The sequence below is a fragment of the Saccostrea echinata genome, unplaced genomic scaffold (assembly GCF_033153115.1).
Source record: "Saccostrea echinata isolate AGI-Se365-2 ecotype Australia unplaced genomic scaffold, CSIRO_AGI_Sech_v1 ptg000004l, whole genome shotgun sequence".
Taxonomy (NCBI): domain Eukaryota; kingdom Metazoa; phylum Mollusca; class Bivalvia; order Ostreida; family Ostreidae; genus Saccostrea; species Saccostrea echinata.
The window spans coordinates 4,651,571-4,669,169 of NW_026889753.1; the positions used below are offsets into that span (position 1 = coordinate 4,651,571).

The 17,599-nt window shown below is 30.8% G+C and overlaps 2 protein-coding genes across 2 annotated transcripts in view; one reads left to right on the plus strand and one right to left on the minus strand.

Moving 5' to 3' along the window:
• LOC133179052 (octopamine receptor beta-2R-like) overlaps window positions 1-17,599 on the minus strand; it is a 149,430-nt gene that overhangs the window by 22,220 nt on the left and 109,611 nt on the right. The gene's annotated exons all lie outside the window — the stretch shown is intronic.
• Window positions 4,021-15,609, plus strand: LOC133179053 (uncharacterized). Its single transcript, XM_061313750.1, has 9 exons — window positions 4,021-4,121; window positions 12,248-12,442; window positions 12,546-12,608; window positions 12,843-13,040; window positions 13,213-13,314; window positions 13,545-13,619; window positions 13,869-13,997; window positions 14,545-14,620; window positions 14,726-15,609. The coding sequence occupies exons 1-9, from the start codon at window positions 4,058-4,060 to the stop codon at window positions 15,081-15,083; spliced, it is 1,260 nt and encodes a 419-aa protein (XP_061169734.1). The 5' UTR covers window positions 4,021-4,057; the 3' UTR covers window positions 15,084-15,609.

The window sequence follows — 17,599 nt, forward strand, 5'->3', positions numbered from 1 at the left end:
TCTTCTCTCAAGGATTATATCCAATCAACGTACATGTAGGAATGGAAATACATATTGTTAATTGAGGATATATATATATATATATATATATATATATATATATATATATATATATATATATATATATATATATATATATATATATATATATATATATATATATACGAGGGTTTTTAGAAAAGTTCGCGGACACATTGATTTACGGAAAATCTATTGTGTACTATGAGGTATGACCCATGTCTGATTAAATTACTATCTTTTGTTTATTAGTATGTAAAAAAAATCAGGTCCATTTACTAAAATTTCGAAAATTTACAACGATTTTACAATGCGGTCATAGGATTCATGGAGCAATCACTTGACGTTAAGTGACGTGACAACCAGATTTCAAACCCGTTAAGCTTTTAAAAGTTCTAAATATCTTTCATTTCTTTCGACTTTTCTTGTCTTTTTCTTCTTAAAAAATAAAAATTCTATATCAAGACATGTTTCTTTTCTTCTATAATGTCTTTTGTGCTGTTTCGGTTATTAGAGAGATCTTAAAATAAATGTATACGCAGTTAAGCGATCAGGTATGGAAACAATGCAAAATCCATAGGCACAACGTCAATGCGATAAGTGGGGTATTGAGGTATCGATGGAGTTGATCATTAAAAATGTTAATTCTTCCATTTTTAAAAAACTAGCTACCATTTGAATACTTTTGTCCTTTGTACGTGTAGAGAATTTCCAGCAGCATCTAGAAGCATTTTAGTCTATTTTTAGACATTTTCCTGTCTGCACACATACTTTTTTAGTAGCTCGGTGCTCCATGACGTTCAATGACGTTCCCATTCTTGGCTTTGTTTTAACGCGTTGATTATTTATAAATGGCTATAAAACAGTCATACATCCTCCAATTTAATTCAAAATTTCGGCAAGTGACGTTTCATGAACACTGTAGCGTCAGGTAAAATATCATAATTCTTTCTGCGCTACAACTGTGCAATTTTTAATTTCAATAAAAAGTCTATGCAATGTAAACGTACGAAAAAGTAGCATGCTCCGTGAAGCATGTTTTATCAAAATAATATAGCTGTATATTTTTTAAGGATTACCGGAAAACATCAAACCTTTGTATATTTACTGGAAAATAGGTAAAGTTTTTATCTGGAGAGTTTAACCGGTCTCGTGGAAATAGTGCGCTCACAATGGAACATGTCCGCGAACTTTTCTAACAGCCCTCGTGTATATATATATATATATATATATATATATATATATATATATATATATATATATATATATATATATATATATATATATATATATATATATATAGGGATGGCAATTTGTAACCGGTTAACCGATTACTCGGTCGGAACGATGGCAATCGGTTAGAAAATCTGTAATCGGTTAGTCGGAAAAAGTAAAATACATGTAAATTTAAACGCAATTTTCTTATAATTCATTTTCGGGAAAAAAAGAAATCTCTGCATTAACGTTGATAATTCAGCGTTCTCAAATATCCAAGCTGACTTGGATGTAAGTATGTTTCAACGGATTGAGATTGTGGGGTATTTGGTCATTTTGTGTATGAAGTGTTAATTACTGTTAAAACACCATGTCGTTACCCCGACTGTCATGTAATTCTTTAATGATATTAAATCACCGTTGAACACTGCGAATTAGTATGTTTGTCTTTTGCAGTTGTCCATCGAATAAATTACTAAACAATCATTGTAAATTCAGTGATGTAGTTCAGACTTAATTTTAATTATGGTGACAATGCAGAATGGACTTATGTGACATCTGCTCTCTCTCTCTCTCTCTCTCTCTCTCTCTCTCTCTCTCTATATATATATATATATATATATATATATGAATGTAGTTTTCTTATAAAGAAAGAAGACAAATAGAATGATTGAGAACGAGGAGATGACAGATAGAAGGTAGAAGGTCCCTGAGAATAACTCTGTTCTTTCCTACCCAAATATATGTACATGTATTTACATAACTGGTATGACATTGATATTAATTCTCTCAATAAATTTGAGTTAACGTGAAATATATGAAAAAATTGAGATAAGCTTTCATGAAAAAAAAACGCACCCTTTTATATCAAAAAAGAGTGCCGCATAACCTTTATTCAAAATGTATTCACAATGATTCCTCAGAAAAAATGCATTTACATGGTAATTAGAACATGCTATTTGACATGTCTTGCGTTTTTAAGATATCAAATTACAGAGTTAGAAGTAATCTGACTGCATAACTTTTTTGAGAAAAAGTTATTAGTGAACGAGGTAAAAATTTCAGTCGAGTGAGTAATTTGGCTAAGGTTTATTTTCTTACTATCAAATGAATGAGTCTACAATTGTTTCATATATGTTCACAATAGATAGATAGATGAATATTGTAGAAAAATAAATGAGAGAGAGAGAGAGAGAGAGAGAGAGAGAGAGAGAGAATTTTCATGGTATGGAAAAATCATAATTGCTCCCTTTTCCCTAAGAAAATGCGATGCTTTAAGTCACTTAACGACACGTACATCTACCGAACTTATTAGAGACTGGATAAATTTTAAAAAAGAAAAGAAAAAAGAAATGAAACTGTGCTATTAAACAATCATTCCTCCATTATTTTTAAGAACAATTTCCCTTTTCTAACAGTTACGAGAACCTTTGGAAACAAGACGACTCCTAAAAATCTTTAAAACGTCTATATATCAGATCCTGGCGTCATCACCGAAAGTTATCCAACCAGGTTCAAATAATTATTTATCATACCTAAATTTTGCAAGAATATTGACCAAGCCGTGTACATTTTTTTTTCAAAGTGCGTTAATATGGTCGATATTAACACACTTTGAAAAGAAATATTTAGTTTTTTCAAAGTGCGTTAACGTGGTCCCAAATTTAACGCACTTTGAAATTCTTTTTCAAAGTGCGTAATTTTTCAAAGTGCGTTGTAACAATGGTTGTATAAAGTGTTGAAAAGAAAATATATATAATATATTTTGTTCCATAAAATCAGCATCAGCATACGAAATAGAAGCGTAAGTTTTACAATAACACTTAATGTTAGTATAATAACATTTCAAAATACAATACTTTCTTAAGCATAACAAGCTTCAATGCTACTTCATCAGATTTGGATGAATTAAACCAGCATATTAAGATCAGAAGGACCAGCGTGACTAGCATTCACTCTGAAATCTTAGCAATCATTATCACAGGATCAGTATGATCCGCGTGACAAGCATTCATCCAGCGAGCTTGAGCGTCAGCATAGGATCAATTTAACCAGCACAATTAGCAAGCATTCACTCAGCAAGCATTGTAATAAGATTTATGTGAACCGTGTGACAAGAATTCACCCAGTAATCTTAAACAAGCATTTTCATAAGATCAACTGACCGTTACTCCGTAATTTTTTGCAAATATTTTCATAGGATCAGCAGGACACATTGAACTAGCATTCACTCCGCTACCTTGAGCAAGTTCGGGCATAGAATCGATATTATCTGCGTGACTATAGCATTCTTTCTGCAAGCCAAGCAAACAAGAAGCTAAGTATTCGAAAAAATCTACATAATTGCTGAAACAGAAAAAAAATTTCACACTGTTTTATAGTTGATGCTATTTAGAGTTTTTCCTTACGTGTTTTTGCATCATGTTGAAAGAATATGCCCGAATAACATAAAAAAATTGATTTATTAGCCATATTACAATAATTCAACAATATTACAATTACAAATTACAATGTAACGTAATTTGATATATATTATGTTATCAGGATGGTGACTGTATTCTTATTGTAAAATCTTTAAAATATACAATACTCTCATCAATATTTAAAGTATTTATTTGTAAAATAGGCGCATATAGCCAAGTGGAAAAAATGACCACTTTAACTACTTAATTTAAACTAATGGTTTAACGACTCTTTTGAGTGAGGTCATGATCAGGCAATAGAGAGAAGTTGTTATTCATAACTAAATGAAGGAAATAAATAAATAAATAATAAATTGGTAAGTTCAAACTTCATTAGTTTTAGATTTTATGGAAGGAAGAGGATGCAGCTGTTTCTGTGTAATCACAGTTTGCTGGGCATCTTAACTTTATCCAGTCTTTTGACAGGTATATTTCCACCACTTCTTTTAATTAACAGTGAAAGAAGGCACCCTTAATGATATGAAAAACCTTTAAATATATACTGTAGGATGATTGGATGATTTTACATTCATTAAGGATACTTTTTTAAACATTTATCCTTAGTGGATGATTTTACATTCATTAATGATATATTTTTTTTTAAAAAGCATTTATCCTTAGTGGATGAGTTTGTACTTACCTAAATACTTTCATTTAATTTCATTAAACGTATGATAAATCTACATTTTATACTATTAATACTTTTTTAATCTCATTTTAATCATTGGTCGATGAGTTTGTACAAACTAAAGTCATATTTCTTTATTTTACATTCATTAATGACATACATGTATTTACTAGTATATCATTAATGATAATTAATTAATTATTTTATCACTATTTTATTATCAGTAGCTGACATTGCTATCTATAAATATAATCTGTATCATAAGACTCGAATCAATTGTTGTTATCATTGTGGATGATTTATAAAACAAAAATAACGTTAATTATTGGATGCAAATTCAACAATAAACGCTGCATTAGTACATCATGAGTTATTTTCACATTTCAGTCGCTTGATACCTGGTTTGATTTAAAATTCTATCTTAAAATTGCCACACGATTTTTCTCTTCCAGTGTTCTTTTAAAAGTTTTAAAATGTTATGATACTAAAATAAGTCATAACGACAGCTATAAACAAACCAGATTTAAAAAGATTTTAAATTAAATAAATCTCCTGGAAGTGATGGGCTTAATTTTGAATTCTATTAGTACTTCTGGCATAAAATAGCAGACTTAGAGTTTAAAAGGTTAAATAAAAGAACTCATAAATTATCTCTTTTTTTCTGATCACAAAAAGGAATTATTACTTAAAGGTGCTTAAACAAAGATTTGAAGTCTATATTTATATTACTTCAAATATGTGTCTAAGCATCTTTAAGCACCCGAAAAGACAAAGACCAATTATTATCATAGAACTGGGACCATTTTTCTGACTAAATTTTATTATAAAATACTAGCAAAAACTTTAGCCACACACAGTTGACTCTGATCCAACAGACTAAATATATGATAAACCTGAAACCATGTTTATCTTATTGATCGAACAAACATAAAGAATATTACCAGGTTATTTGCTAGTAGACTTTTAAAATGCTTTTCATACAGTAGAATGGTTTATTAAGAAAGTATTAGAACCTTTCAGATTTGAAAAAAGAGCTATGGGAATGGATAAGTATCCTTTATTTGGGTATTACGAATTGTTTAATCAATAAAGGATATTCCTTCTCATTTTTCAAGCTTTCTCGAGGCGTTTGACAAGGGTGTCCTTTAACACCACATCTATTTATTTTATGTGTTGAATTAATGACTATTGCAATGCAATCAGATCAAATAAAAGTACATGTATTTGTGATATTAGAATTGGTGAATCAGAATTTAAAATCAGTCAGCTAGTAGACAACTTGTTTCTTAAGTGATAAAAATCAAGCTTTGAGGTATAGAGGATCATCCAAAATTTTTAATATTGCTCTGGTTAAAAGATCAATCTAAATAAAACAGAAGCCCTATGGATAAGCAGGTATCGGAATTTGTCTCTGGGCACTTCACCAGTAAAAGGATCTTGCAAAAACTTTAAATCTAAGTTGGATGATATGTAAGCATTTTCGGAGAAAGTATCACAAATATTGAATACTTTTTATATATTGCAATGCTGCATGTATATTTTTCATAATTCGTAAAATGTAAGAGCCAATTAAAACAATTATGTCACGCTTGAAATCACCTGAAAAACATTTTTAATGTGTTTTTTAAATATCTAAGTGATTATATTGTCTTATTAAAATTTACCCATGTAAACCTAAAATTATATACCAGAGAAGTTTTTTTTCTTCGTTAGCCTTACGGGAGGCTTATCCTACTACTCAAGAAGAGATACATGTAATTAATTTCCACTTTCGGATAAATCAATCTTCACTGTTTCAAGGGATATTTCAACAACTCATAGCGTTTAGAATATCAATTTCTTATATATCTGAGAACTGGTGAAGAAAAAAAGGATCTTTTAGAAAAAAAGGAAATATAATTTTTCCATGAAAATGTAAGAAATTAAAAACGATTTTATCCAAATGTAGACTGAGTTAAACTTTAAGGAAAAATAACACATATGAGATTTTTAAATCTTCGTCTTTGTGGACTGAGGAAAAATGTTTTGTACATGAAAAATACGGAGATAACGAACAGTATTCAAAAGTCCATTCAAAAAATATAAATCAGAAACAGAGCAAACACGGACCTTTAAAACATTAGAGGTGAGATCAGGTGCCATGGAGGAGTGAGCATCCCCTGCCGACCTGTCTTACCCGCCGTGTGCTCCTTGTCATGATCGGGAAATAACAGGAAAAAACCGTCGACAATTCAGTATGTAAATAATGGTCTAACAATTAGTATGAAAAACGTCAGTCAGTTGACAAAATATTAGATTGTATTTGCTGACAAGGTCATTGTATTGACCATAGAATTTACGAAATTATAACTTTAAACGAAACTGTTGATATTTTTGTCTCACCAACTTGTTTATCAATAACTTACCTCGTTTTAAAAATTGTTCATACGTAGAGCTTGCTCTTGCGTATCGAATCAACTGAGGGATATAAACTCAGAATGCAGCAGAAGGTGGGGCCCAAAAAATATCCCACACCTTATACGAAGGAAAACTAGTACATGTATTTTCTACAACAATAACAATATGCATGGAAGATTGAAGGGGTGGAGGTGGGTAAATTTTGTAAACCACCTTTTCGGAGCCAAAAATTATTTTGATAAGGATGAGGCTAATAGCCGTAACTAGATGGCGCTTAAATATAAAACCCGGAAAAACCCCTCAAGACCCATGAATTGACACAAAATAGTGATAAATAAAAATAACACAATCTTGTATGTATTTAGATAACATAAATTCATTTATATACATAAATACACATGTTCATCATAAAGCTTGGTTGTTAGATTACCATTAACGTATTTTTCTAATAAAATATCCAAATATGAAACAGATGTGTCAGACTCTGTTGTATCTTTTATTTCAAGCTCACTGGGATATATGGTATTGACATATGAATGGAAATAACTATTGTTAATTGATAATACGTCGTCGATATATCTAAATGTCGAGTTGAAGGCCAGAGCATGATTCATTCTGCTTCATATGAATACAAAAATAGGTCTACTAATAACGGGGTGCAATTGGTACCTATTGAAATTCCAACAAATTGTTGAAAGATCCTGTCTCCAAAAACCATACAGACATTGTCAATCGGAAACTCTAGCATCTTTTTAATATCAACTTCAGAGTACATGTGGTTACAATCAGAATATTTTTCAACAAAATAATTTTTGCAAATGACCAATGACAAGGTAAATGAATTTACAAGTTTAATTTTTATTGAAAAAAGCAGCTGTCTATGAGGTCAAAAATCCTGGACTTTAACTTATCGTGGTGAATAGTTGGTTAAAGTGTTGAAAAGTCGTACGTTTTGATGATATTGATTTTGGTAAAATTTTGTGATTTCAAATTTTTTAAAAGTTCCATAAGAGTTTTTAAGTATCCACATCTGAATTACACCACTTTTCGAATATATTGTTGCACAGTACTCCTGAAGTTTCTCCGTCACTGCTGTGAATATTTTAGTAAAGTAAAGAAAGAAGTTTAGTAGAACATTTACTGGCCCCGCTATGTATCTTTGTTTGCAAGGATTATTATGAAGTTTCGGAATCCAATATAGATATGGTAATTCGAATTCATTTTCGTTGTTTGGAATATTAAAAATATTTAAAACTAACCTATGATTTTGAAGAATTTCTTCCATAGAAAGAGAGCTGGGGGCATAAATTGGATTACCACTCGTAGAATTAAACTTAAATATAATTAAAACAAGCTTTCTGAGAGTATTGCATTAACAATACTAGTTACTTACCGGTAAGAGTAATCTGGTTCCTGTTAAAAATTGAAATGCCATAATTCCGTCAAATCACTGAAGAGTTTAGGAAAAAAATTACGGAAAACCCTTAAAAATTGAAAAGGTCGTAATTCCGTTAAAAATCAATGAAGCAGAACGAAATGCAAACTTGATCTGTAACTCATCAAGATACACTCACATAGTAAACATCAGTTCAATATCTGCAAGCATTTAGGGGAAAAGTGCGGAAAATCAAATGGGACAGACTGACAGACAGACAGAGGGATATACAGACGGACGAACGGTCGGATAGACAAACATATAGGGACGGACAGACGCAGAGGAAACCTGTAATCTCCTCCGGTTTCACCGGTAGGGGACTAATAATGAGCCTTACAAACAAAGACAAAGTTGTTACCTGCTTTGTCAGCTGAGACCAGTACATACTGATCGTATAATTTATCCAATACTTTTTATTCTCTCCTGAATTATTGAACACAGGAGGATAGTTGGTTTTCATCTTGCCCCTCAATCTCTTAGTGCGAGATTTTAACATACATCTAATACATGTACATTAAATCCATTCTGACAAAGTGTCAAGTTCTTCTTTTCATATCTAGCACATCGCCTGGCGTAATCTTCTACAGAATTAATATTTATGAAATTATGACGCCAGTTGAAAGATCGGGATTCCCTAAATTTTGACCCTTTTAAAACAAATGATTTTAGGTCCTCATATTAACTATATATACGTCACCAGTAATAACGTGTCGAGCAGGACTATAGTGGTAGGGTAAAGAAGAACATGAACACGATGGAAAATTACGTTTCAGATGCTCGATATCCAGGCTCGGTGAAGTTTTCTTGTAATTAGATATTTGGAAGCAATGGTCGATGTATATTTGTAGAAAATACAGGGTGTAGGCTTCAGTTTGAAATATGGGGAAATACATGTACACGACTGGACTGTGGCAACATACTTTGAAAAAAAATACGCATTTTGAAAAAAATTATCGAAGTCCATTAAAATTGGGACAAAATCAACTCACTGAGAGAATTTTTTTCAAATGCGTACATCAACATTTTTTTTTTTTACCATGGAGACACTTCACGCACTTCGAAAAAATATATATAAAACAATAATTCTGGACTAATATTTTAGTAATAGACAGCATTTATTTGTTATATTTCTTTCGAAAAACTGGTAAATTGATCTACCCTCATCGAGAACGAGGATGAGACAGGTAGAAAGTACCCCAACCCAACTCTTTATCTTTCCTACCCAAATACATGTATATGTATTTACATAACTGGTATGCCATTGTTATACTTTCTTTCAATAAATTTGAGTTAACGTAAAAAGATGAAAAAACTGAGATAAGCTTTCCTGAGAAAGAAACGGCACCCTATTATATTGACAAATAAGTTGATAAAACAAGAATATCAGCAGTCTCGTTTAAAGTCATCATTTCGTAAGTTCTATGGTCGATACAATGACCTTGTCAGCAAATACAATCTTTCATTAAGACAAATGCTGACTGACTTTTTTCATACTAATTGTTAGACCATTATTTACACACTGATTTGTCGACGGAATTTCCGTTATTTCCCGATCATGACAAGGAGCACACGGCAGGTGTGACCGGTCAGCAGGGGATGCTTACTCTATGAACCTGATCCCACCTCTGATGTCTTAGAGTTCCGTGTTTGCTCTGCTCCTACTATTGTAATGTTTAATTGACTTTTGAGCTCGAATACTGTTCGTTATCTCCACATATTTCATTAAAGAAAAGAGGCTCAGGGGCCATATCGCTGATCTTAGCAACAATCGTCAACTGACTATACTTTGGCCGAAGTCGCTTTACAAAATCAAATACAGTACAATACAAAGAATAAAATGCATGAATAATTTTTTTCATACATCTTAATACTAATCAAATAACTTTTTAAAAGGCCATCATATGATGTGGGAATAAACATATTTTCATACTTCTAAATACTTATCAAATAAGTATAAAAAGACCATCATATTGTGCGGAAAAATTATTTTTCATTAGCATACAAACTTGGTTCATCATTTTGTCGCATTTCTCGTACCCCTAAGGGTCATATTTGAACAAAAATAGAAAATTCTAAATACATAAAAAATAAATATAACGAAGTCCTTAATGCTGAATTTTAGTTCTTTTAGAGAGAGAGAGAGAGAGAGAGATTTCATGGTATGGAAAAATCAAAATTGCTCCCATTTTCCCGAAGAAAAATGCCGTTCTTAAGATCACTTATCGACCCCAACATCTACCAAAATTATTTCAGACTGGATGAAATTAAAAAAAAAAAAAAGAAGAAACGATAGTGTGCTATAAAGCAATCATTCCTCCATTATTTCTATAAAAAAGCATTTCATTTTTATAACATTTACGAGAACCTTTGGGAACAAGAAAAGCCCTACAAATCTTTAAAACGTCTTTATCTCCGATCCTGAAGTGATTTCATCACCGAAAAGTTATCTAACCAGGTTCAAATAATTATTTATCATACCTAAAATTTGCAAGAATATTGACAAAGCTGTTCACATTTTTTTTCAAAGTGCATTCATATGGTCGATATTAACGCACTTCGAAAAGAAATATTTAATTTTTTTGCGTTAACTTGGTCCCAAATTTAACGCACTTTGAAAAAAAAAATTCAAAGTACGTAATTTTTCAAAGTGCTTGTAACACTGGACCCTTTTTACCTATATTAACCTTTGTTGGCATATTGAAGTTTAAGAGAAACGGGTTGCTTTAGCTGGTTTTTCTTCCGTAAAACGAGGCGGTTTAAAAAGCCTTTGATTTGCAATAGCAATAACCACAGATCCGAGCCTGTATTCTGGTGTCAAGAAATCCAAATATGGACTTTCCTTGACCTTTTCAAGTAGACTATTTAAAAAGGAAAGAATAAAGTTTGGTGCGAATGTGATGGAGACCTAACTATTGATTTACGTAAGATAGTAATGAATCAAAGGAGACATCGTGTATAAAAGATTTCTTAAAATGTTCTTACAAATTTGATTTGAAAGAAGTTTTAGCATTCGTGAATCTTAACGTATATAGATCACGAACAACATAGCATTTCTTTTGCTAAAGAAAGTCTATGAAACAACAAAAATCATGTTCCAATAACAAGATAATAATAATAATTCATGTAATAATAATAATAAGGAACAAAAACGTATATTCTCTTCACTTGAACTTTGTAGTACTTCATTCCACATTAAAACTACTAATTCTTATTTTATAAAACTTTAATTAAGTATTATGTTTATTTGATCAAATATGATCAAAATTTGATTACACACTTCAAGCAAATCAAAAACTCCAGCTAGACTAATTTCATTCATCACCAGCTTGAGATTAAGATGTAAATGAGGAAGAATTTGTTAAATACTTTTTGGAAGGGTTTTGGGTAAAGATAAATTAAAAAAAGAACAATAAATTTTTCTTGCCCCAATTGGCTTTCTTGACGAAATAAAGAAATCGAGACCTTATTGCAAATTATTGCAAATCTACAGACTACCACCAATAATATTCCAAAGGATGATTGGACCACTGAAAATTATAAGAAGAGATCTGGAAACCATTATTTTCAAAAATCGACCCCAATCGGCCTCCTGCATGAAAATCAAAATTCCAAAACTTTAACAGAACACCTTGCGTCATATCCCAAAATATCATTTGGCTTGGCTACTGCAAAAAATCACTGTATGAAGAGTTCTTGGAATAAGTCTTTTGTAGAATAAAGAGTTTAAGAGTGAGTGAATTAATGAATGAATAGTGCATGTCTACAAAGACACCATGAAATTTATTCAAAAAAAAAATATGAACTGGTTACTGATTGAAATGTAAGATGAGTTTGAGGAAGAAGATAATGTGACCGACGAAAGGATGAAGATAACAAGAATACATCAGACTTTCTCTAGAAAATGCAGGTATAATAATGTTGTAAGAACAAAAAATACAAGTTATAGGTTTCCAGAAGCACATGCTTCCTCATTTTCTTATAGATCTTATGAAATTAGAAAGCTGAAACTGGTAATTAGAACCTTTTTTGTATCTTTTAAAATTGTTTGTAAGGCTTAATAATTGTTTTTTTTTTCTCTTGCAATTTCAATAGGCACATTGTGCTCTTCTGAACACTATATTGATTGGAGTGAGGCTTCCAAACAATGCAACACTAAATACGAATCGGAGTTAATAACTGAACGGTACGTGGCAGACCAAAATCTCACCGCAGAAATCATCCAGGAACTGGGAGTCAACGTGTCTGCTTGGATCGACGGCAGAATACTGGAGATTGGGTGCAAAAATGGTAACATTCATTTGAAAATTCTTTAATAATGCAATACAGAAATTACAGAATCAATACCACAATAATTTTATTATACAAGAATCCATTTTCTTCCTCCTTCCAGATGTATGTTACAGAATAGAAAAAGTTCACACAAATGTGGACATAAAGAATCCATCCATATGTGGTAATATTCAGTGTTGATTTTATCCTTCATTACCGGTGTATATATAATTTAATAATCTCAAAACATATAAGTAAAATTAGATCGTCACTGTAATATTATGCTAGAATGTATGAAAATAAAACCTTATTAAAAAAATCTTAAGGTTTATAACTATCCTCTAATGTACTCTTCACGAATCTGGTAAATTCATAGTTAACATGAAACAATAATCAAGATGTCTTCATTTCTCCCTAGTTACTCCGGATGGTATCAAAATAAAACAGACAAACATGACGTTCAAAGAGGCCGAACAATGGTGTCAAAGCGCAAAATTTGAAATAAAAGGCGATTTATACAAAAATATTTTGCAAGACCAGCTTGAAAAGATTTTGCATAAACTTTTGACACCAATTTCCTTCTGGGTTCCAAACATCGAACTGAGCAGCAATCGAGGTAGAAACAGTGTTTACAGATTTTAAAAAAATCAATGTTTTTTAAAGTTAAAGACCCCCCTCCCCCCTTCCACACACACACACTCCTTGATTGATTACCATACAATATTTGAAATTTCCTTTTTTCACTCACTTAGACAAAAATACACAGATATATGTATTTATATTTTCAGATGTAAATTGCACCTATGTGGTTTCCAGAGACAATAATACGCTGGAAACACTGTATGATGACTGTTCCATTCCAATGATGGGAGTTTGTATCAACAATTCATGTTAGTACGAAATTCAAAGGTTTCTAGAAACTACAATCAGCAAAACATATTCTGTAAAAAAAAAAAAAAAAAAAAAGGAACATATCTATTATAATTATTTCACTTTCTGATGTTCTCGCTTTATAAGTAATGGGATTCTGAAATGAACAAACAATGCAAATATAAAAGGTGATATTTCGCTATATAAAGGTGAAATTACTTCCAATAAATTCGTTTTTTTTTTTTTGCAGACATACCTGATTATCAAATATCAGTACTTTTAGAAATGACTCCGATTAACATCCCAGTGTATGAAATAGATATCGGTAATTTAATTAAAATTATCATGCATAGTATTTCCTTCAATGTTGTGTATATTATAGTTTAAAGAATATAGCAAAAAATTTTAACAGTAATATCTATTTTTGAAAAAAAAAATAGGAAAGTTTAATCATTGCTTCAAAGATTATTAAATCTCCTTCGATTTGCCTATGGTCATAAAGGGAAAGAATTTATAAGTCACATTAATCCTTTGAAAATTCTTAATAACAATGAATATTTTTTGTTTTGTTAAGGAAAAATAGAAATTGACGAGGAAAAAGACTATTCCAGGGCAGAGGCGCTACAGGTCATAGGCACTAAGGAGGATGTTCACATAGAGGATCTATCTAAAAATAAATACTCATTGGATTTGAAAACAATTCGTAAGTGGTACTAAGTTTACAACACTCTTCGTAATTAGTACATAAGTAAGGAAAGAAATGTTTTTTCCGATTGTATTTAATTTTCTATAACACTCCGTAATTGCATATATTGATTATTTCCTATTTTGAGTAATGAGTTTTAATATTTTTTTCCTGTTTGTTTAAGATTTTGCATGGTTGTGATTGTCATGTGATAATTGCATTTATCACAAGCAATTGCAATATCACATATCTATATCATATATATTGAGATGTCTCAAGATTGTTGATGATTTAAAAGTAGTTTCTAAAAGTTAAGTAATTTTCACGATATCTTAAAGCTGTATTTAAGTATATGAGTTTGAGCTCTTGCAGGATGATTGTCAGTGTGTCAGTATTTCCTTATTTATTCTTAGTCTAATCATTTAAAGTATAAATTGAATTGGTCAAGATATCTTGGTAAACTACATTCTAATTCTACCAATGATGATTTAAGTTTCAATTGAAACAAAAATGTCAACAAATTGTAAAATGAACATTATATTTCCTCATTAATTTCTTTGCATAGTTCCTTTCGCCATTGGTGGACTCAACTTGATTCTGTTTTTGACTTTGGTTTGCGTCATCTTTGTCCTGTGGAAAAGGTTAGTAAAGCATAAAAAGCCATGTGAATCATTTGTTGTCTTGTATCAGTATTCTAGCTTCTTACTTTTCTAAAAGATAGCACATTACAATATATCATTTCTCAGGGTAACAGCAAAATGGAAACTTCTGGCTAAAAGAGATAACCTTTACGATCTCTATGACTCGGATAAGTCTAGGAAAAGAGACAGGGATTATCAAGGGTTGCCAGTAATGTCTTCTGGCAATTCTACCCGCGTGAAAATGCTACCGGAAGTGGAGGAGAATCCTTATTCCGAGATCAACGGAAAGGAAAGTTCCGGTTTCTACAGAGAAACAGCGGCATCGGTAGTACAAGGGCAAGTTGAAGGGTATGTCGATATGAGAGGATTGAAAAGAGACACAAACTGTAGTTCGTTTAAAATTGGAAAGACTTCTAGAAGACAACTTAATTCTGGGTACGCCGAGTCCGGGCAGATTGTGTAAAAAGGAAGCCGATTGGCCAAAGTAACCAGTCGATTTTATAACTCGCTACCCTTCTTGTGTATGTTTGTTGCAATAGAGCTCACGAAAAAGTTCCCATTATAAACAAATAAGAATGCACAATCTTCTTCATAAATATAATTCAAGATAACAAATATACAGATTGAAGGAAAAACAGTAAGTCTATGAAAACTTTGTACGAGCCTATGATTTTTGGCAATGAAATGGGATCGGAAAAAATTGAAGTCTAGACTATTCATCGTTTTCACAATAATCAATCCTCATTAATTATAACTGAAGTAAAATGTTTGCAATTTTTAATACCGAAAACTTTCATTTTTAAATTTCCTCGTTCGAGAATGTATTACGTCACGCTTAATTTTTTTTATTGTTTAAATGTTTTGTAGGGCTTTAATTGAAAACAATTATCAAAGCATTACAAATTGACAAAGATTAGGTCAAAGTTCGTTTTATTGCTGTGATTTCACTATTTTAACGAAACCTATACAAGTCTAAAAGAAAGTAAATATTGTACTATTGTATTTTTTATCAAATTATTTTTATTTAAAAGTAAAAAGTAAAAATGTTAGCCTTAAAACGCCAATTTAAATAAAAAATACTGTAAAATTCTGAAACTGACTTTACAGGCCTTCATCATTTTACATTTTTTTTTTTATAATATTTGGATAATTTTTCTGTGTTTTTCATTAAAACCAGATTGAAAAAAAATGTGTGAAGTCAAATTGTTTTAAGATATATCAGTATAAAATGTAGCGATTAGCAATTTTGATGAATATAAATCGGTATGACAAACGAGAGAGTAACAATAATAGGATCAGATTTTTGTCAAACGAAAATGTATAAGATCCTGAAGAAATTTGGATTATAACATGTCCCATTCCAAGATCAAAGAGATAATGCAGGTCGATTATTGTGGATAAATTCTACTAAAATAATCATCGAACATACTCAGTAATTGAATTCTAATATTTAGATCATAAAATGTGTCAAACGATGTTAGTCGTGCTCAAATTTTGACAAATTAATCCTACACAAGAGCAAGCATACACGTCGGTATTTTAAAAACCTTTAGCGAATGTTAATGCATGTAACGTTTATCACTGTACAAAACCTTATCAATATAACCTGTATTAATAAGTATATTCACGGTAATGTACCATGGATTGTTGCAGAAAGATTTTATCTGAATTGTTGTTTATCTTCAGAAATTCAGGGACAAAAATCCAGACAGGATTGTGCTGAATAAGCAGTTGTAAATATCTTTGAATAACAAGTTTTAAAGAAAAGAATTACAAGTTGATACTTAGAATATTTAGCCTTTGTTATTTCACTTGTCCTTTTAATTTGTTATGCATGTTTGTAAATTGGTAACAATATTGATTTAATTAACCATTTATATTTTGTAACCATTACATTATTTTTTGACAGTTTTTGTTTATAAATCAAATATATTTGCTAACTTGTCACTGGCAGAAAGAAAATAGCAAGCAAAAAATTGCAAAATGTATATTTAGCTAAAGATGTCTATTTTCTTTGCAGTTCTATCCAAAGATGAACGTATATAGTAACTCTAACCTCTCTAAATTAGTAGAAGAGTATCATTAGGATAATTTTCTTTTTTTTTTCTTTTTTCTTTTTTTTTTTTTTTTACAAAAATTACTTCATATTTGATACAAAACTGCACCAGCTTACACTTATTCATCATGTTTTGATCATGTGAAGTTTAACGAACATATAGCTCAATTTGTTTTAACCTTACATACATTTATGAACTAAATGTACATTTTAGAAAGAAATATGTTGCTACTAAACAATGGCACAAACTTACGATATGACGAGTTTTGCAATTTTATTATAGTTTTCAAATTCCTGATTCAATTGATATTTTCTTCTCTAGTATTTAATAATTTCTCCTTTTGCCTAAATAATGTGGTATATGTAATAAATAATGATAAAAGTCATTAGGTTTGCTATGAATTAAGTTTACACCGAAAGTTATTGGAATTATTGGAATTGGTAGCAATGTAGTTAAAAGAGGTGTTCATTTTAAATCAAAACAGGCAAACGTTCTTTTGGCGACACTTGATTTGAGTTGCTATATCACTGGTTTTCAGAAAGTAGTCATTGGAAATTTTAGGTTCTGTATATTGAAACTTATCAATAAATACCTTAAGTAGTTTTCTACCCAATTTTTTTTCTAGCAGGTGAAGAATTATATATCAAAAAATAAAAATATGTACAACCATGTAAATAATATAAGGAGTGTACCAAGTGTATATAAGGTAAAAAAATATTTACATAAAAGGATCGCTCACCATGATTCTGCTGTCTCCATGTAAAGTTGAGTAGAAGTGTGGTCTCCATTTATATGTCTATCATTCAGAAGACACAGCTGTAGCTCGTCACATAAATACTCAAAAAACAATGAGAAAAGGTCCGTGCTTTGTTACTAGAAGAAAGGATATTTTGTCATGGACAGCGTCTGAAGTATTCGCCTT

What these genes read in the sequence shown, in the direction of transcription:
- LOC133179053 (XM_061313750.1), top strand. Translation starts at nt 4,058, where the DNA reads ATGCAGCTGTTTCTGTGTAATCACAGTTTGCTGGGCATCTTAACTTTA. An exon ending in AGTGTATGAAATAGATATCG is followed by an intron (nt 13,620 to 13,868) that starts GTAATTTAATTA and finishes TGTTTTGTTAAG; the next exon opens with GAAAAATAGAAATTGACGAG. An exon ending in ATCTTTGTCCTGTGGAAAAG is followed by an intron (nt 14,621 to 14,725) that starts GTTAGTAAAGCA and finishes ATCATTTCTCAG; the next exon opens with GGTAACAGCAAAATGGAAAC.